Genomic DNA, 21335 nt, shown 5'->3' on the forward strand with positions numbered 1-21335 from the left:
CTCCTTCTTCTTCTCCTCTTCCTCCTTCTCCTTCTCCTCCTTCTCCTCCTCTTTCTCCTTCTTCTTCTCCTCCTCCTCCTCCTCCTCCTTCTTATTCTTCTTCTTCTCCTCTTTCTCCTCCTCCTCCTCCTTCTCCTCTTTCTTCTTCTTTTTCTTCTCCTCCTCTTTCTCCTCCTCCTCCTTCTTCTTCTTCTTCTTCTTCTCCTCTTTCTTCTTCTTCTTCTTCTTCTTCTCCTCTTTCTCCTCCTCCTCCTCCTTCTTCTTCTTCTCCTTTCTTCTTCTCCGTCTTCTTCTTGTTCTTGTTCTTGTTCTTCTTCTTGTTCTTCTTCTTCTTCTTCTCCGCCTTCTTCTTCTTCTTCTCCGTCTTCTTCTTCTTCTTCTTCTTCTTCTTCTTCTTCTTCTTCTCCGCCTTCTTCTTCTCTTCTTCTTCTTCCTTTTCTTCTTATTCTCCTCCTCCTCCTTCTTCTTTTCTTCTTCAAAATATGTACTAAACAAAGTACTTGCGACTGGTATACTCCACAAAGACCCAAGAATGCTGCACCACAACAGCAGGAGGGCTACAAGTAAAATGGGGGAAACCAGTCAACAGATATAAATTCGAAGCAGGTTTGACCAGTTAACTTTCTCTCTCACTTCTTTTTCAGATCAATATTGAAGACAACGATTCATTAGCATTGTGTCGTTCTATTAACGATCCTCACATGACAACATTTGATGGAAGGTAAGACATTTCCTGATATTTCAAAAAATAGGTAATTTTTAAACAAACAGAAATCTCTGAAGATCGCTGGGTCCCAATTCCTGAATATGCACATGAAACCATACTGGGTTCTGTTTAAATAATTACATCTGTTCTTAGACACTTTTATACTGAAATATATATCTGTGTGTCTGTGTGTGTGTGTGTGTGTGTGTGTGTGTGTATGTATGTATATGAGTAGTTGTATGTATGTTTATATATGGCTCAGTGGTTAGAGTATTGAACCATATATATATATATATCTTTATATATAAAAGTGAGGGTGTGTGCTGTCTGTCTCCTACGATTTAGATTCCTAACTACTCCCACATTTTGCGGTGCAGTGTAACCAAAAGCGGGTATCTGATAGTCGTGATTCATATCGAGCCCTTCTGGGTATTAGCGCGCATCTACGATGAGTCTACGATTTAAAAAAAAATTTCCCATCAATTTTTCCCATTTTTAATGCAGTTTTGGCATATATAAGGGAAGTAACTCTCTAAAAATTTATTATTTAATCTCAGAACGTAAAAAGCTACAGTAACCCCCCCCCCCCTTTGTGGTTAGCCATATTGAGATGGCTATTATACTTTACATCTCTAAAAATGCTTATATAGTTATTTCCCTTACAAACCCGAGCAACGCCGGGCGATACTGCTAGTATATATATATATATATGAATAAATAAATAGGCTCTGCTATATACATTGAATACTTTATTTTCATGTTTGAAAATGGAAATACATTTAGACATAATATAAGGTTTCTAATTTTTTTTCATATCTTTTTTTTTTTACCATTTATCAGGCATTACAATAACTTCTTTGAGGGTGAATTTGTCCTGTACAAGCATAAAACCTTACCATATGAGGTAATTATACAGTATTTCTAATTGACATTTTTTAAATATCTAATGAAATGTACTGCTTCTGTCTTTTAATTAACTTCCAAATAATAAAGAATTTGTAACAACTTAAAATTTCAATTAAATTTATTTTATTATGGGGTAGGACCGTCTTTGGCAGTAATCACAGCTTGAATTCTACGAGGTATGGACTCGTACAAAGTTTGAATTGTTTCCAAAGGAATTTTTGTCCATTCTTCAGCTAAACCAGTCTCCAGTTCTTGTAGTGATGATGGTAGGGGATATCGACTCTTTACTTGTTTTGCTAAAATGCACCATAAATGTTCAATAGTATTGAGATCTGGGGACTGTGGTGGCCAGATAAGATGTTCAACTTCACTAGAATGTTCCTCATGCTATTCAGTAACAACTTTAGCTGTTTGAACTGGTACATTTTCATCCTGAAAGATTGTGTTACCCTCTAGAAACAGTTCTCCAACCATAGGATGAATTTGATCAGATAAAATGCTTAAATAGTCTTGACTATTAATTCTGCCATGAAGGGAAACCATTGGGCCTGTGGATTTCTAAGATATTTCAAAATTATGATGCTATGATGTTTCCATTATTTTGTCTAACCCCTGTATATATATATAGGTGCAGTCAGGTCTCTATGGTGGTAAGAAGTTTGCTTCCTAACCACATGGTTTCAGGTTCAGTCTTACTATGTGACACCTTGGGCAAGTTTCTCCTACAATAGCCCCGAGCCAATCAAAGCCTTTAGTGGATTTGGTAGATTGAAACTGAAAGAAGCCTATTATATATAGTTATATATATATTTCTCTGTTTGTTTGGTGTCAGTATTTGTCCCTCTTCATTGCTTCATAACAGGTGTCAGTGTGTTTACATCCCTGTAACCTAGCAGTTCAGAAGAGGAGACCAATGCGATAAGTGACTTGCTTAAAAACAAACACAAATGCTGCGATTGACTTATTTGACTAAAATTCTTCAAAATGGTGCATAATGAGAGAAACAAGTAAAACACACACACACACACACACACACACACACACATCATGATAGTAATAAATAAGTCATACAAGCAGTGCTATTTGTTTCCAGTTTTCCATGGAAACATATCTAGTTATGGGGAAATATTACCTTATTTGGAAATAGCTGCAAGTTGGTAAAAGGAAGAGCCTCTGGCTGTAGGAAATCTGCCCTAATGACCTTCATCTGATCCATTTCAGCCAAGAAAAGAGGATGTCAAAATATTGATACTGATGAAATGATGATGATATGTGTATATATGTATATATATTATTTTGCAGATACATTCATTCTACCGTAATTGCAATGGACGTGCTTCTTGTAACTGTGCTGTAGCTATTAAATCCGATGATGATGTCATTGTGTTTGACCGCTGCGGGGCAAGCGCTGGAGCAGTTGCTAAGAAATCAGAAATTCTGAGAAAGATTTACTTAAATGGAGAACTGAACCCAGGAACTAAAATCCTCCAGTTTGGAGAAGGAAGAAAATATCAGGTACGGTTGATTACTAACAGGTTGTCTTCTGTCTTGTCTTTTTAAAGTAACTCCATCTTTATGCATGTATCAGAAACACACACACACACACACACATATATATATATATATATATATATATATAAGTAGTTGAATGAATTATTTTAGTATGGATAATTCGGTTAACCGATACCTGGGTAGCAAATTCACATCAGAAAAACACGGTTGAGGCTACATGCCAAGGGCAGAGATCACGTGCTTTTGTGTGGAAATTTGTGTGTTTTTTTAATACAAATAAATGAAAGAATGGAGTTGAAAGACGATTTAACAAAATTCCTTTATTCTCGACATATGTTTCGAAGGCTGCATATTCCTAATTTCGAAGGACTAAGGGGTGCATTATGCCGCCTTCTCATCAGGAAAAACAAGGAACTTATGTCAGCATCAAGATGAACAAAAACTTTTAGATGACTGCCCACACGGAGCCCATAGCGATAATAGCGAAAGTCTTTGTTCATCTTGATGCTGACATAAGTTCCTTGTTTTTCCTGATGAGAAGGCGGCATAATGCACCCCTTATTCCTTCTAAATTAGGAATATGCAGCCTTCGAAACAGATGTCGAGAATAAAGGAATTTTGTTAAATCGTTGTTCAACTCCATTCTTTCATTTATTTATATATACATATATGTATGTATTTTTGTCTGTACATGTGTCCATGAATGAATGTGTGTTCATGGTTCATATTTGTGTATGCATGTGTTTTTAATTCAGTATACATGTAATTGTATATTATTCTCTGTTCATATCTGTGTGCTTGCATAACTTTAACCCTTTAGCATTTAAGCCAGCCATGTCCAACCCAACTATTCTACCTCTTTTTTTATTCAAACTGGCCAGATCCAGCCACTTACACTTACCTTACAATGTCATTGTAGAAATATATTCAACCACTGAGCAACCCATAAAAATATAAATAACAATACATCCATACAATGCAAACTCTCAAATCACACCCTACCTTCTTTAAAAATAAGAAGTCTCCATCGGATAGGATAGATCTGGCAATATTATGTTTGAAAAAAAATGTATGAGAAAGGATGGTCATTATTGGAATGCTTTTGACTATAAGTATTGCTCAGTCAGAGTGAATCTAGAGCTAAACAACATCAACAACTCTTCGTACACTACATGTACAGAAATGATGAGGTTCAGATTGAACCTGTGAATATCCGGTTGAACTTGTGGTGCTACTAAATTAATCAGTAATGTTCTCATTACAGAAATGTGAAAATAATGTAAATTACTCTCTTAACTTTACCCTACAGGTAATTTTGCCAACAGGAGGAGTACTAACCATTCAAATGGTTAACCGTAAGAAAGCCAGTAAGTTTATAAACGTCTGGTTTAAGGCATCTGCATTGGATTTCCAGAATACTGAAGGTAAAGCTCTGGTTTATTCTTATCAATTATTTTTGTGTATGCTAAACTAGATAAAGCTCATGTCAAATTATAGTTAATAAAATCGTCTTAGAAAAACTTATATATGTTTGCAAAGAGGCCTTCACTTTCATCGCGACCTGGTGGTTACCGCCCGTTGACGAGGGACAACAATCCCGAAACTAGTTTGAGCGTATCACTCAGGCTTGCGAGGAAGGGATGGCCTCCCTTTGCAAATACTCCAAGGACACTGATATTGTGTCTAAAGCCAGCTAGAGACGAAGATCTCTTGGGGCTATAAAGCTACAGTAACACCCCCCTCCCCAATGTGGTTAGCCATGATAAGATGGCTTCTATACTTTACATTATTGAGCGATTACTGTTTCAATCTGATTCTGAGATTTAATTATGCCATCTTTATAATGTTATCTTTGTAATTTAATCTCTAAATATATTAATATCACTTGTTCTTAATAAGATTATTGTTTTAGGAGACAGTTTATATATCAGCGGTTAGAGTGTGAGGTAGTGAGTTCAGTTCCTGGACCGAGCTGTGTATTGTGTTCTTGAGCAAGACACTTTATTTCACATTGCTTCAGCACACTCAGCTGTAGAAATGAGCTACAATGTCGCTTGGGCCAAGCTGTATCAGTGTTTGTCTCCCTCAGATAACATCAGTGATGTGAAGATGGGAGCATGATATGCATGAGTGACTGCCTGTCTTCCATATACAACATTACCTGGACTTGTGCCTTGGAGAGTAAATTTCTAGGTGCAATCCCATGGTCATTCATGACTGAAAGGGGTTTTTACCTCTTTTACCTAACATCTCCTGTACAGATAAAATATTTATTTGATAACTCCATATACAGGAGTGGCTGTGTGGTAAGTAGCTTGTTTATGAACCACATGGTTCCAGGTTCATTCCCACTGCATGGCACCTTGGGGTAGTGTCTTCTACTATAGCCTCGGGCCAACCAAAGCCTTGTGAGTGGATTTGGTAGACAGAAACTGAATGAAGCCCGTCGTATATATATGTATATGTATGTGTGCATGTGTATGTTTGTGTGTCTGTGTTTGTCCCCCTCCCCCAACATCGCTTGACAACCGATGCTGGTGTGTTTATGTCCCCATAACTTAGCAGTTCGGCAAGAGAGACCAATAGAATAAGTACTAGGCTTACAAAGAATAAGTCCTGGGGTCGATTTGCTTGACTAAAAGTGGTACTCCAGCATGGCCGCAGTCAAATGATTGAAACAAGTAAAAGAGTAAAGAGTAAAAGAGTAACCAGTTTGATCTCTGATCAGTTTGATACTTAAACAGTTTCATCTCTACAAAAAAAGACCCCTGTTGATAATTAGATATATCAAATAGATACAACACAGTGTATGTGTAAATAGGGATATCAAACAGGGGAACAATACCAGACATTCTGAAAACCAATATGGTTGAGTAAAACCAACCCCTGCACTTGTACCATATTCTAACATTTCTGAAACAATTAAAAGGAAAGATAGGTTTCAATAGGCATGGTTGTGTGGTAAAAAAACTTGCTTCACAACCACATGGTTCCAGGTTCGGTCCTACTGCATGGCACCTTGAGCAAGTTTCTTCTAATATAGCTTTGAGCTGACGAAAGCCTTGTGAGTGGATTTGGTAAATGGAAACTGAAACAAGCCCATCATATATATGTTTATGTTATATATTTTGGTTGTTTTGTGGAACACATTTCTACTGTCTATGAAGAAGTTGGAACCAAATAAACTGCACACACACACACACACACACACACACACACACACACACACACACACACACACACACACACACACACACACACACACTGAGTGTACATTGATTGCTACTTTCATTTCCAATTGTCTTAATTATATCAATTTTCTTACATTAATAGGTTTGTGTGGCACCTTTGATCATAACACGAAGAATGATCTCTTAATGTCTGATGGACAGACATTAACAACCACTAAATCTCAACCAAATAAGTTCTCACTAAGCTGGAAGTAAGAGAAATATTTTTAATATTATGTATGCTTAAACCCATGTCAGCCAACATTGAACAGATTTATAGTCAATCGTAGCTCCTATTATTGACCAGGAAGAAATGCCATAAAGATACTTTGTCCAACTTGCTTAACGCCTGAAAATCTTGTAGCTGCTTCTTCCTTTGTATGCAACTCATTGCTCATTTTTAAGGTACTGCTATGAGAAGATATTTGCTACTTAATGGCAATATTCCAGGGCACTGAAGGCACATGGCTCAGTGGTTAGACTATTGGGCTCACAATAGTGAGGTGGTGAGCTCAATTCTTGGACAAGGCTGTGTGTTGCGTTCTTGAACAACACACTTTATTCTACATTGCTCCAGTTCACTCAGCTGTAGAAATGAGTTGAGATGTCACTGGTGCCAAGCTGTATCAATCTTTGCCTTCCCCTTGGATAACATTGGTGGCATAGAGAAGGGAGGCGGCTATGCTTGGGCAACTGCTGGTCTTCCATAAACAACCTTGCCTGGATCTGTGTTTCAGAGAGGAACTTTCTAGGTGCAATCCCACGGTCATTCATGATCGAAGAGGGTCTTTACCCTTTTATTTATGACAGCAATAAAATAAACCTTAATGTTTTCTTCATAATAAACAAAAAGAATCTCATCTCATCTAGGTTGTCCCATAGGATGCCCCTCATAGGGGTTTCGGTTTTGCATACTATTGGAGTCACAGGGTGCTGCTCCATTTGGTCCCACACTTTCCATCTAACTAAGAATATTAGGGTCTCATCCATTGTCTTGTATTCAAGATCCTCTGCATGACATCCTGCTAGTTCAAAGCCAGGAATCTGGTCTGTTAGGTCCTGCCGATAACTAAATCCACACCCTGCTGCCATTGCTTCGATTTATTGTCATTAAGGTTTTGTCTGTCTCCTACCCTTCAACCTGTCTGGCCTGGTAAGACCTGCCTGAAGATTTCTCTCCTTCCAGCAGAGCACTCCAAGTCAATGGAGCACACAGGCACTTCACCACAACAAGGTACTTGTTGAATTGGCTGTTGACTACGCAGTAGTTCTTCCACCCTTTGACGGGTCTTAGTTTTCATCCCACTGGGTGCCCAACAATCACTCTCCTCACCAAGCAAGGTTGCCAGTTTAGTCACTGATGACCCGACCATGAGATAGGTTGTACTGTGTTACATGTTACCAGTAGTGCTCAAGAGCAACCTGACATTATACAAAAAATAAACAAATTATACTTATTTATATATATATATTGGTGGCTGCCCCCTCGTTATCGAGTATGGCCATTGCACGAAGCTTAATTAATGTTGTTATCGTGCAATGCCTGTGCAAGAAGATTTGTTTTTTTAAAGTGAGGAAAGGCTGTGCACTGAGTCAATCCCACTCACTGAGGAACAGCAGCCATAATCTGAAAAGAAGAACAAGTCAACATCATCGGTAACCACAGAGCCGCAGGTTTTATGTCGGAGTTATCCCTGTTACCTGAGTTACCTTCTACTAGAAGGATGCCCTAACAAAGGCTAGGAGTCCTTCACTCCCAATGGCTTAATCGCGCGATTGGGTATTCAGTCCGATTATTTCTATGTCCCCGTGCATGATACAGCCTTAAGACATTTATTGGATGGCCGTTGACTCTCAAGAGTTCCTCCGCCCTTTGACGGGTCTTGTTTTTCATCCCGCAGGGTGACCAATAAACACCCTCCTCACCAAGCAAGCTTGGTGGGTTTGCCAGTTTAGTCGCCGACGACCCGACCATGCAACGAACTGGATTGGAAAGATCTTCACTCTTAAAATGTTCACTTGTGCTGATCCTTATTCATTTCATCCATGAATTCCAAACAATCAGATATTTTACTTTGCCACTTTCCTTAATCTCCTCCTTACTCATACGACCTTACTCATACAAGTTGTGGTGCACCTGAGCACTGTATACAATAATTTCATTATTAACCTTCTACTGTCAGCAAATACAAGTTTTCCATTTGTGGCTCACACTGATGGAATTATTGTTCTTTTATTCATTACCTATTATATTTGGTACCCAGCACCACCTTCAACTCATTTATGCTCCATCCAATCTATCACCCAAAATCCCAAAATCTATGCCCATTTCCTCCATTTGTAAATCCTTGTTTTTGTTAACAATCACTAAATAAGAAATATTTTATTTTTAACAGAGTCTATGAGAAGGATTCTTTATATGATGGCTTCTGTGGAGAAACAAGTCAGAAAGATTCAGACAAAGAGATCTATTGTTCTTGTGGTCAAAAGATGCCTGCGATGTGTGGCCGTGGGTTTGATCTGATGTCCTGTGATGCTATTAATGAAAGGCTGAATGGCTCAAAAGTAGAAATTAAAAATGGTAGAGGAAAAGGTAAATCAAATTTGTCTCTAATTTCACATTTCATCTTTTTCCTGCTCGTATTATCCCCACCAATCCTTCATCATTAATAATCACCGTTACTGAATAAAAAATGCTAAAGGTATGCAATTATTTAATATGTTTTTATGAACTTGTTTTGTTTTTGGATTTTTCACTGGTGGGCGTGGGGTGTGTGTGGGGGGGTTTCTGGAGGAAGAGTGGAGTGTTCGTGGTTTTTCCAATTCTCGAAGGTTAGTGAGATTGATGCTGTTGATATTTATCTCAAAGCATTGTAGGTCAACACCAGTGGGAAAGACAGGGTGAGGGGAGGAGAGGAGAAGAGCAGAAACAAATGAATCAGATGATGAGCTGGCGAATGAATCAAGCGGCGAGCTGGTTGAATCGTTAACAGGTTGGGCAAAATGCTTAGCGGTATTTCGTCTGACTTTACGTTCTGCACTGAAATTCCGCTGAGGTCGACTTTGCCTTTCATCCTTTCGGGGTTGATTAAATAAGTACCAGTTACGTACTGGGGTCGATATAATCGACTTAATCTGTTTGTCTGTCCTTGTTTGTCCCCTCTGTGTTTAGCCCCTCGTGGGCAATAAAGAAATAAGAAATGAATCAGGAATGCTCAGGTGTAGGGGTCACAAGTGTGGACAGCTGTGAAGAGAAGATGCTAGCAAAGTAGGGGTAGAAAAGGCATAGAGAGGACACAGAGTACCTGTGGGCCAGAATCTGGTTACCTGTGAATGACTTTATGTCAATCTATCGGATGGTTGTTTTCTGGATGCAGTCTACAATGTTTGTGTGTGTAGCACTAAGCAGTAGAATTGTTCCAGGCATAGAAATAAGACTCCATTGTGGAACACACCCGAGTTTTGTACTGTACCAATATTTTATTGAGTTAAATTACATCATTATCTCTGTTTACAGCAAAAGATATTACTGAAATGCTACTTAAAGAGGCTGCTGTCACTGGGAAATGTGTTTCAGAAGATCAAAGAGAAATATTTGAAGTCAACCATAACTATACTAGTCCTGTAAGTAAAATAATATCTTGCTTATTCACCACCACTACATCATATTTCCCTCCTTTTTCTGTGTTCCTTTCTTAGGTCTGTATATATGTTTATATGTCTGTACTTATGTGTGGTGCGTGGCTTAGTGGATAGAGAATCAGGCTCACACTCATGAGGTAGTGAGTTCAATTCCTGCACTGGGCTCTTTGTTGTGTTCTTGAGCAAGACTCTTTATTTCATATTGCTCCAATTCACCCAGCTGTAGCAATGAGTTATGATGTCACTGGTGCCAAGCTATATCAACCTTTACCTTTCTCTTGGATAACACTGTTGGCGTGGAGAGGGGAGACCGGTATGCATGGGCGACTACTGGTCTTCCATAAACAACATTGCCCGGACTTGTGCCTTGGAGGGGAACTTTCTAGGTTCAATCCCAAGCTCATTCATGACTGAAGGGGGTCTATACCAGCATGGAAAGTGGATGTTAAACGACGATGATGGATGATGGTTTATAGGTTTATATATGTGTGTGTGTGTTGGCATATAATGATGATGATGATGATCATCATCATCGTTTAACATCCGTTCTCCATGCTAGCATGGGTTGGACGGTTTGACCGGGGATCTGGGAAGCCAGTAGGCTGCACCAGGCTCCAGTCTTATCTGGAAATGTTTCTACAGCTGGATGCCCTTCCTAATGCCAACCACTCCATGAGTGTAGTGGGTGCTTTTTACATGCCACCTGCACAGATGCCAGGCGAGGCTGGCATCGGCCACGGTCAGATTGGTGCATCTTACGTGCCACCGGCACGGAAGCCAGCAGAGGCGGCACTGGCTTCGGCCACGATTCGGATGGTGCTTTTTACGTGCCACCGACATGGAAGCCAGTACGGAAGCTGTGTATATATAGTTGTGTATGTATGTAGGTATGTGTCTACTTACCTACCTATTAACCTCTCTCTCTCTCTCTCTCATTCTACTCTATCACTTCTCTCTCTTTCTACTTTATCTCCTTCCACTCCCAACATGCAACTTCCTCCTCCTTCTACTCTAGCCCCTCCAGTTTCTTTCTCCTCCTTCACCAATTTCACCATCTCTCTCTCTCTCCATGTCAGCATTAACAGTGCAGTGACATTTATTTGTGCCCTCCATAAAATTAAACATCCCACTCAGTGGTCCAATGTATAAATTCCATTTGGAATAAAGAACCCTTCTTGAAAACATGAAAGCAAAGCATCAGAAATACTGCTTCAACACATCTCCTCTAATCTCATTCTCTTAGCCCCTCACTGTTAATCTCACTCTCTTAGCCCCTCACTGTTAATCCCATTCTCTTAACCCCTCACTGTTAATCCCATTCTCTTAACACCTCACTGTTAATCCCATTCTCTTAACCTCTCACTGTTAATCCCACTCTCTTAACCTCTCACTGTTAATCTCAGTCTCTTAACACCTAATGCTAATCCCACTCTCTTAGCCCCTCACTGTTAATCCCACTCTCTTAACTCCTAGTCCTACACTGCTTTATTTTTCACAGAGTTTTGAACTATTTCTTTTGGTTTCTTAATAATATTTTTATCATTTACTTCTTTCTTTTGTAGGATGTTAAATGGCCAACAGCAAGTGGAATCACAGAAGAAAATGCCCACGAGTATTGCATGGACTTCATTCGGCAGAGCAAGTCAGGCCAATATTGCGAGAAAGTTAAGGATGTGAGCTTTTCAAATGTAATAGCCTCATGCTTTGAAGATATCAAAGTAAGTTTAACTGATGTGACTCTCCTTGTTGTCGTTACAGTTGCCATCATCATCTTTGTCATTATTTTTATCATCATTATTGTCATCATCATCATCATCATCATCATCATCATCATGACAACATTATAACTGATATTGTTAGTTTCATTCTCATTTTTCATCACTTTCATTCATTATTAATCATTATTATTGCTATATATTTACACGGAGCACACAGGATATAAAGAATACAAACCAAAAAATATATATAAAGAGATTAATTAATTTTTAACTGAACAGCTGTTTCAAGAAGCCAAAAGTTGTGTAATAATCATATCTTGCAGGTATTATGTGCAAAAAGTCATGGGTATGCAATCAATGACCAGGAAGATAGTGCAAAGAAATCATGCTTCCCTTCTCAAGAGAAGTTTGGCTAAAGGAGGTCATTTTGTATTGCTAGCAAATATAAAGAGCTGAAGGGAGAGAGAAAGCAGAATGAAATCATAGAAGGGGGAGTAGTTAAGATATGAAATAAGAGGAAGAACAGCAATCACAACATAAGGTGAAATGATATGTCTATAAAATCTTGATCTCCAGATTAAGCAGACTTTGGAGAGTATGGCTGAAGACTGCAATGTAAATTCTTTCATTTGTTTCAGTCATTTGACTGCGGCCATGCTGGGGCACCGCCTTTTAGTCGAACAAATCGCCCCCCAGGACTTATTCTTTGTAAGCCTAGTACTTATTCTATTGGTTCCTTTTGCTGAACCAATAAGTTACGGGGAAATAAACACACCGACATCACTTGTCAAGCAATGGTGGGGGTACAAACAAACACACACACACACACACACACACATATATATATATATATGATGGGCTTCTTTCAGTTTCCGTCTGCCAAATCCATTCACAAGGCTTTGGTCAGCCTAAGGCTATAGTAGAAGACACTTGCCCAAGGTGCCATGCAGTGGGACTGAACCCAGAACCATGTGGTTGGTAAGCAAGCTACTTACCACACAGCCACTCTGGTGCCTAAATATTTATTTCTTTTATCTAAGTGTTTTAAAAATGTATTATTTCAAATGAAACAAGTTTTACACATTAATGCATAATATTGTAATTAAGGACTTAGTATATCTAATTAAACACCAATATACTAAATCACTCTCTTCCCTGTTTCCATGGTATTTCATTGTGATCTTTGTTATTGTTATTGTAGCTCACCGATGACAAGTCTTGGGCTTCATCTGCTTTAGAGAACTTAAAAGAACAATGTTTGACTTCGATTGAAAACAATGTTGACTTGTGGATAACAGTGAATGGATCAAGAGGACCACCAATAAGTATTATTGAGTCCATGTGTCCCAATGACTGTAGTCAAAATGGAAATTGTAGTAAAGGTGAGGAACTTACTGATTTGCTTTGACAATTCATTTAGTTTATATCTTTTAATCTTTTACTTGTTTCAGTCATTTGTCTGCGGCCATGCTGGAGCACCACCTTTAGTCGAGCAAATCGACCCCGGGACTTATTCTTTGTAATCCCAGTACTTATTCTATCGGTCTCTTTTTGCCGAACCGCTAAGTGACGGGGACGTAAACACACCAGCATCGGTTGTCAAGCGATGGTGGGGGGACAAACACAGACACACAAACACATACATACACATATATATACATATATACGACAGGCTACTTTCAGTTTCCGTCTACCAAACCCACTCATAAGGCATTGGTCGGCCCGAGGCTATAGCAGAAGACACTTGCCCAAGATGCCACGCAGTGGGACTGAACCCGGAACCATGTGGTTGGTAAGCAAGCTACTTACCACACAGCCACTCCTGCGCCTATAATAATAATATGCAAACCTATGTTTATAAATAATGACCCCAGCGATCCAGATGATTGCATCTCTAAGAGAAATCCTCCACTGGACCAATCAACTTGTCACTGTGTTTCCAGGGAAGAATATGAAAGGAATTGTTAGTTTCTTTCTTGCATGCTTACATTTCTCTTAAGACAATAGCAACTTTTGGAATATTAATCCAGTTTCAAATGCCACACATGATGCAGGAACATGACAAAAACATGATCTTGGGTTGACCCTGTCAGGACACTGCATCTTTCACAAAGTCCTTTGCTTCCTAAAACTCACCAACATTACGCTTATTGTACCTGTGCACTCTTTCCTTTTTATGACTCTTTTTAATCCCTTTTCTGTCCTTTGTGTATCATTTTGGGTGCTGTTCATATACTTTTGACTTGCAGTTAATATCGGGGTAAATCTTAAACAGTTAATCTTAACCAAATAGCCATGTCTATTGTATGTATGTACACACACACACACACACACACACACACACACACATATAATAATAATAATAATAATAATAATAATAATAATAATGATAATAGGGAATACAATTCCAAACTTACAAGGAAAAATTCAATTTAGCAATTCTAATCAAATTTCACAAAATATGATATATGGATATAATTTAGAGAAAAACCTCTATTAAGCAATTTAATAGTGAAAGACGTTATTCACACCATATAGAAAACATATACTATTAAAAAACCTTATACTAAAAATCAATAAAGTATATAAACAATAAATAGTCTTTCACTATTGAATTGCTCAATAGGGGTTTTTCTCAAAATTATATATATATATATATATATATATATATATATATATATATATTATTACTATTATTATTATTATTATTATGAGACATGTGTCCAGTCTGTTTCATTAAGAAGTTCAAATTGCAATTACAGAATTCCAGTTGATCCCACTACATGGCACATAGAATGAACTTTACCTTAGCCATTCCTTCATCTTTCTCACTTTGCAGAACCAGCAGTTTATGCATTGGAGATCTAGAATCGGTCGTACTGCTGTTCAATAATTGTAACATGAAATCAAAATAAAATCTCTGTAAAATTTCTTTGTTTGCAGGAAAATGTTTGTGTGATGAAAAATTCATCGGAGAAGATTGTTCCGTGGAGAAAGATGTGCCACCAGATGTCAGTTCCTATTGGTTACAATGTATGAATGCTTCACTGTGCTATATCTATATCAGAGGTGAAAACTTTGTTAAAACAAATGTTTTTAGTTGCAAAGTAAATCACTACACGGTAAGTATATATAAATATATATATATATTTTTTCTTACATGGTCTTTTTTGGTGAAGGCACATGGCTCAGTGGTTAGAGTGTCAGGCTTACAATCATGAGGTAGTGAGTTCAATACCTGGACCAGGTTGTGTGTTGTGTTTTTGAGTAAGACACTTTAATTCACGTTGCTCCAGTTCACTGGTGCCAAGCTTTATTGGTCTTTGACTTTTCCTGGAATAACATCAGTAGCACAGGGAGAGGAGGCTGGTATGTTTGGGTGACTTTTGGTCGTCCTTAAACAACTTTGCCCAGATTTGTGCCTCGGAAGTTGCCTAGCTGTATCAGCTTTTGCCTTTTCCTTGCCTATTCCCTAGCTGTTATCAGTCAAAAAGCACACCCATTACTGCCACTGACATCCAAGATGACCAGCCTACCCTCCGGGTCTAGGAATATTGCTCTTACTTTGAGGTCCAGACTCTTCCGAAGAAGCACCACGGTACCACCTCCACCCATTCTTGGCAGACACAGAGAAAAATAAATGTCGAAATGTCGACTGAACATTGGTGGAGGGCCCACGGGTTGTGGGGTCTGGTCTCACTGCATATCATACACTGAATGTTGTGACTTGATAGCATTTAACAAGTAACTTTGTTTCCAAGGCGACCACAAGCCATATACATTATACAACCTATTCTGAGCATGTTTCTATCGAAAGTTGTGTTTTACACATGAAAGGATGACGAAAGAGAATGAGAGAGAAAGAGAGAGACTCACTTACTGTTTGAAAGTTGTTTGTCCTTCACCTCACAGTCTTCTCCCAGAAGGTTTTTGTACAGTTTTTTAGAGAGGTAATTTTGAATAGATAGATAGATAGATTTTTGACAGTCAGACAGAGAGAGAGGGAGAGATAGCTAGGTAGGTAGGTAGGTAGGTAGGTAGGTAGGTAGGTAGTAGGTAGGTAGGTAGGTAGGTAGATGGATAGATAAATAGATAGATAGATAGATAGATAGATAGATAGATAGATAGAGAGGTAGATAGATAGATAGATAGATAGAGGTAGATAGATAGATAGATAGAGAGGTAGATAGATAGATAGATAGAGAGGTAGATAGATAGAGAGGTAGATAGATAGATAGATAGATAGATAGAGAGGAAGATAGATACATAGAGAGAGTGAGAGAGAGAGGTAGATAAATTGATAGAGAGAGGTAGATAGATAGAGGTGTAGACAGATATGATATGAAATGATATATGATATATGATCCAAAAAGTATATTTCAAAATTAAATAGCCATCTGGTGAATAGTGAATTATATTTTGTGGTGGTCGACTGGCAGAATGGAGAAAAATGTGCCACCAGACATTAGTTCCTATTGGTTCTGATGTGTTAATGGTTCACTGTGCTATGTCTATATCAGAGGTGAAAATTCCATTATGGTTACCTTCCCCTTTCCCCTTCACAAAGCAAAGGCTGATAAAATATTATAGCAATCAAGTATTTGGAATAAGGGAACAAGATTTTTAAAAACGCTGATGCCCATCACCCAAAATTTATGTTCTTGTGCATATGTAATAATCCAATTTTCTTTTTCTATTTTCTTTTTTCATATCCTTTATATTCTGAAATCTCGTTTATTTTCCTCAGAGAGATTACCAAACAATTGTGAAGTCGATCATAAGTCCAGCAATTTTTGAAAACACAAATGTAGCCTCTTGTGCTGTTCCTGGAATTGGTTTATACACCGTGTCGTTAAGTAACACAGGAAAAAGTTACAGTCTTCTAATGAAAGTGTTGATTTACTATGCCAACTGTGACCATTGTAATTTTACAAATGGCTGCACAGCAAGAGTAAGTAGAAAATTTACTTTTATTCACAGCATGGTTAAACATCATTCACGCCTGTTGCTATTGGTATCTAGCATTAGCAAATATTAACTCTGCTTCTTATTCTAGAAGATTTAGCTCTGGTTAAAATGACCAAGTGGAGGCGCAATGGCCCAGTGGTTAGGGCAGCGGACTCGCGGTCGGAGGATCGTGGTTTCGATTCCCAGACCGGGTGTTATGTGTGTTTATTGAACGAAAACACCTAAAGCTCCACAAGGCTCCGGCAGGGGGTGGTGGCGACCCCTGTTGTACTCTTTCGCCCCAACTTTTTCTCACTTTCTCTTCCTTTTTCTTGAGTAACGCTGCGGTGGACTGGTGTCCTGTCCAGCTGTGGAGAACACATATGCCACAGAAACTGGGAAACTGGGCCCATGAGCCTGGCTAGGCTTGAAAAGGGTGCAAAATTTTTTTTAAAATGACCAAGTAGAGGAAAATAACAGAAAGTTGTTGATGATGATGATGATGGTAGGTTTCTGGAATATATTTGCAGTTATTCAGCTGGCATTTGAATAACAGAAGACAACTCAACCATTTTAATTGGTGAGGGTGTGACATGAAAGAAACTAACAGAAAAGGAGGGAAATATATATATATAAATGGTCACATTGTAAGTTTGTCTGTGTTGCAAGTAGTAAGGAACACTGATGCTTGAATCTTGCGTTTGAAGTATTTGGTCATTCTTGTTTCTCAGATGACCGTTGTTCATGTGACATGACCAAATCTATTCTGTACTGTGATCCCTATTCAGTCACAGTGTTGCAGCTACATTGTTGATGGATAATTAGGAGAACAGTAGAAGTGTGTATAGGGAGTATATATATATATATATATATAACAGGTAGTTACTTTATTTACATCCAACAATCTATTTCATGTCTTTTAAATATCTTTCATCTTACATGTCTTCATAGACTGACGTCTGCAGAATTGAAGGATTCTGTTATCTTCTTGGTCAAGTGAATCCAAATAATCCCATTGAGTCTTGCAACACTTTGATTTCTAAAACAAGTTGGACAAAAATTCGAGGTAAGTCAAGTGGACTGATTGTTTTTCATGTGACACAAGCACAGGCAAGATCAGTTTCAACAAGATTTTGATAGCTGAATGCCCTTTCAAACACCAACCACTTTACAGTGTGGGCTGGATGCTTTTTAAGTGGCACCTGCACTAACAGGGTCACAAAGTAACTTGCAAGACAAGGAATCTTTTGAGGTGATAGGGGTGCATTGGTTGGTGGAGGTGATCTTGTGTCAGATGATGTTATAGTGAAACAGAGACAGAAACAGGTGTATTGCTGTAGAGGAGGTACAAGGCTACCTGGCCAGAGAGAAAGAGAGAGAGAGAGAGAGAGGGAGAGATCAGGAATGAGAACAGGACAGAAACAGGTACGCTGCCATAAAGGAGATACATGGTTACCCAACCTGAGGGAAGAGAAGGAGAAGGAAAGAGGGAGAGAGATGGTGGCAAAGTGCCAGGCATACTCACAAGGGACAGGGATCAGATTATGAATGGATGTGGTATATGAGAATATCACGATGGGGGGAATGAATGAAATACAGCTTATGTAAGTTATCATATGCGTGGTTGTGGCGAGTTGCTAGATCTTGTTTGTCATCTTTCAGCCAGGTATGTGGTCAAAAGATATTACATCTATGACCATCCATCATCTTTTAACATTTGTCTTCCATGCTGGCACAGGTTGGACAATTTGACAGGATCCAACATTCTAGAAGACTAAGCCATGCTTCAGGCTCTGCTTTGGCATGATTTCTATGGCTAGATATCTCTACTTAGTGCCAACCATTTTATCAAAGTGTGCTGGGTGCTTTTCCATGACACCAGCACTAGTGAAGTAACCACGTAGCTCATAAAACTAAAATTCCTTTTCACTGAGTGGGACTACAGTGAATGTGGAAGTAGCTTTATGTTGAGGTGATGAAAGGTTAAAGCATGAGGGAAAGGTGCAGAATAGATTTCTTAGTGGAGAGAAGAAATGAAACATTGCATTATACAAGAGTGGGTAGGGAGTATTCATTGTGTAGCCGCAAAGAGAGAATGATAGTGGTAACGTTGAGTCACAGTGAGTCTTGGAGGCAGGAAGAACAGGAAGGTGGATTAGAGGGAGAACTGGCTACTGTTTCTAGAATCAGGCCAAACCACCTTGCATATAGAGATTTGTTACTTGAAGCCAACATTTATAATTAGTTGAGAAATTTGTAATGGATAAAAGATAGATATGAAGACAAACACCATTTATTTCTTAATTTATTTATTCATAAACGTGTTTATTTTCCACTTTCAGAAGATAAAATTGTTTTCTACGAGATAAAATTCCTCAGTATCAACAGCATTTACTTGATAACAAACGTCGGTGACTTCAAGCAGTTCGGCAATCCAAAACTTATTGCTGGGACCCAAGATGAATTTGCTCTTTCATTCAATGGTATCAACCAATATGTCATTATCAATGCAGACGTCGAGTGCTTGCAAAATCCTGAAAAATGTCTTCGAGGAATCAGTTTCAGTTTCACTATGACTTTCAAATCTTTAACCGAAAAGGCCTACGTCTTTACAAGCTGTGGCGATGAGAGTACTTCTACTGGTTATGCCCTCTTCTACTCTAAACGCAAACTAGTGTTTACGGTTAGTACAAGAAAACAAATTTGGACAGTTAATACTGAACAAATTGAATTGAATCAAACAGCAGATTTTGTATTTTCGTGGAGTCAACAAAATGGCAGTGTGATTGTCAAGAACGGGAAACCCATAACTAAAGCTGCAACAGTCCTCACTCGCAAAACTGCTCCTTCGGTTAGTAAGTGTGACTTTATCTTTGGAGGTGCCCAACCTAAATCAAGTGGATCCAACAGCCACATTGTCGTAGAGGGATTTAAACTGTTTTTGGCTTCCTGGAATATTCTCCAAAAATTGGAATTTGTTATAGGTAAGTTAACTAATATTCTCCTCTCTCTCTCTCTCTTTCTCTCTCTCTCTTTCTCTTTCTCTGTTTTTCTCTTGCTTCTTTCTCCCTGTGAAATGAAAATTATCATTTCTATTGGGTACATCATTCCCATGACCCCTTGCTGCCTACTGATGTGGCAACATATCACCAAGGGTTTCCATGAGACCCAATGCGCAAAAGGTGCTTTTTACTTGTAACCAACATGGATGCTAGTTACACAGCACTGGCATCAGCCACATTGCCCCTGTGAGGCCCAACGCTTGAATGATGCTTTTTATGTGCCACCAGCAAAGGTGCCAGTTATATGACACTAGCATCACCAACGACTATGATTTCACTTAGCTTCACGAATCTTCTCAAGCACAGCATATTACCGAATGTGTCGGTCACTAGTGGAGGCACATAGCCTAGTTGTTAGAGCAGCGGACTTGTGGTCGAAGGATAGCAGGTTCGAATCTCAGACCAGGCGACGTGTGTGTTTATGAGCAAAACCCCTAAGCTCCACACAGCTCCGGCAGAAGGTAATGGTGAACTTCTGCTGACTCTTTCGCCACAACTTTCTCTCACTCTTTCCTCCTGCATCATGCAGCTCACCTGTGACGGACCGGTGTTCTGTCCAGGTGGGGAACCTATACACCAAGGAAACCGGGAAACCGGCCCTTATGAGCCAGGCATGGGTGGAGAAGGAACAAACAACAACAACAACTAGTCATTGCCTCCATGAGGCTCAAACTTCTCCAGTAGAAAACACTGATACACTTGAAGTAATTTACTCTGCTTAAAACTCTTTTCTTCATTTGTGCAGGCCGTCCAGAACTGAAATCTCCTCCTACACTTGTCATATCAGAAAATAAAGAAAACAAACACGTTACATTTACCTGCAATTATACTGCCATAAAGAACTACGACACTAATTACACAATACAATGGTTCTTTAATAAACAACTTATCAAACATGAAGTGAAATATAATGGCAAAGTGAGTCATGTAGAAGAAAAGGAACTTCCAGAAATCCGTTATGGTAGCCAGGTCAGTTTAATTCAAGTCTTAATGTCAGAATTTTGTCAGATTATGAAAAATCTGAGTGTCCCTCATTGTGTGGGGAAAATAGGATTTTTAAGTATGAACATGTCTTTCCAATTCCATATTTATTAATTAATAGCCATTTCTTTCAATACAATTTTAGTGCTTGTAGAGTAATAGCATAAGTTAATTAACTTGATTCTAGTATACATATATATATATATATATATTATATATATATATATATATGATAATAATAATAATAATAATATTAGGGAGTATAACTCCAAACCTACAGGGAAAAATTCAATTTAGTATTACATAAAATTTCACAATATTATATATAATTAGAGTCTTTTACTTATTATATATTGCTTATTCATTTTTGTACATTTTGTGATCTAGTTATATGTTTTAAAAATATTTTATTTTTTATTTATGATTTGGTTTATGTCTATCATTGTTTGAATTGCATAATAGTGCTTTTTCTCTAATTAATATATATATATATATATATATATTTATATATACATATATATATATAAATATACACGTGTGTATTACACACACACACGTGCATACACGCACATCCCTACCTATATACATACACTTGTATATATATATATGTATGTATGCACGCACATAATTC

The 21335-nt window shown here is 38.3% G+C and overlaps 1 protein-coding gene across 1 annotated transcript in view; it reads left to right on the plus strand.

Annotated features, from left to right (window-relative positions):
- LOC115223143 overlaps nucleotides 1–21335 on the plus strand; it is a 142835-nt gene that overhangs the window by 37116 nt on the left and 84384 nt on the right. Inside the window, exons 26-39 of the mRNA XM_029793566.2 lie at nucleotides 645–721; nucleotides 1547–1610; nucleotides 2915–3127; nucleotides 4434–4548; nucleotides 6458–6566; nucleotides 8751–8947; nucleotides 9872–9978; nucleotides 11559–11714; nucleotides 12916–13096; nucleotides 14658–14836; nucleotides 16462–16665; nucleotides 17613–17727; nucleotides 19004–19645; nucleotides 20469–20692. Of these exons, the coding sequence (XP_029649426.2) occupies nucleotides 645–721; nucleotides 1547–1610; nucleotides 2915–3127; nucleotides 4434–4548; nucleotides 6458–6566; nucleotides 8751–8947; nucleotides 9872–9978; nucleotides 11559–11714; nucleotides 12916–13096; nucleotides 14658–14836; nucleotides 16462–16665; nucleotides 17613–17727; nucleotides 19004–19645; nucleotides 20469–20692 (2583 nt within the window). The remainder of the gene's footprint in view (nucleotides 1–644; nucleotides 722–1546; nucleotides 1611–2914; nucleotides 3128–4433; nucleotides 4549–6457; nucleotides 6567–8750; nucleotides 8948–9871; nucleotides 9979–11558; nucleotides 11715–12915; nucleotides 13097–14657; nucleotides 14837–16461; nucleotides 16666–17612; nucleotides 17728–19003; nucleotides 19646–20468; nucleotides 20693–21335) is intronic.

Source organism: Octopus sinensis, linkage group LG22 (assembly GCF_006345805.1).
Source record: "Octopus sinensis linkage group LG22, ASM634580v1, whole genome shotgun sequence".
Lineage (NCBI taxonomy): Eukaryota > Metazoa > Mollusca > Cephalopoda > Octopoda > Octopodidae > Octopus > Octopus sinensis.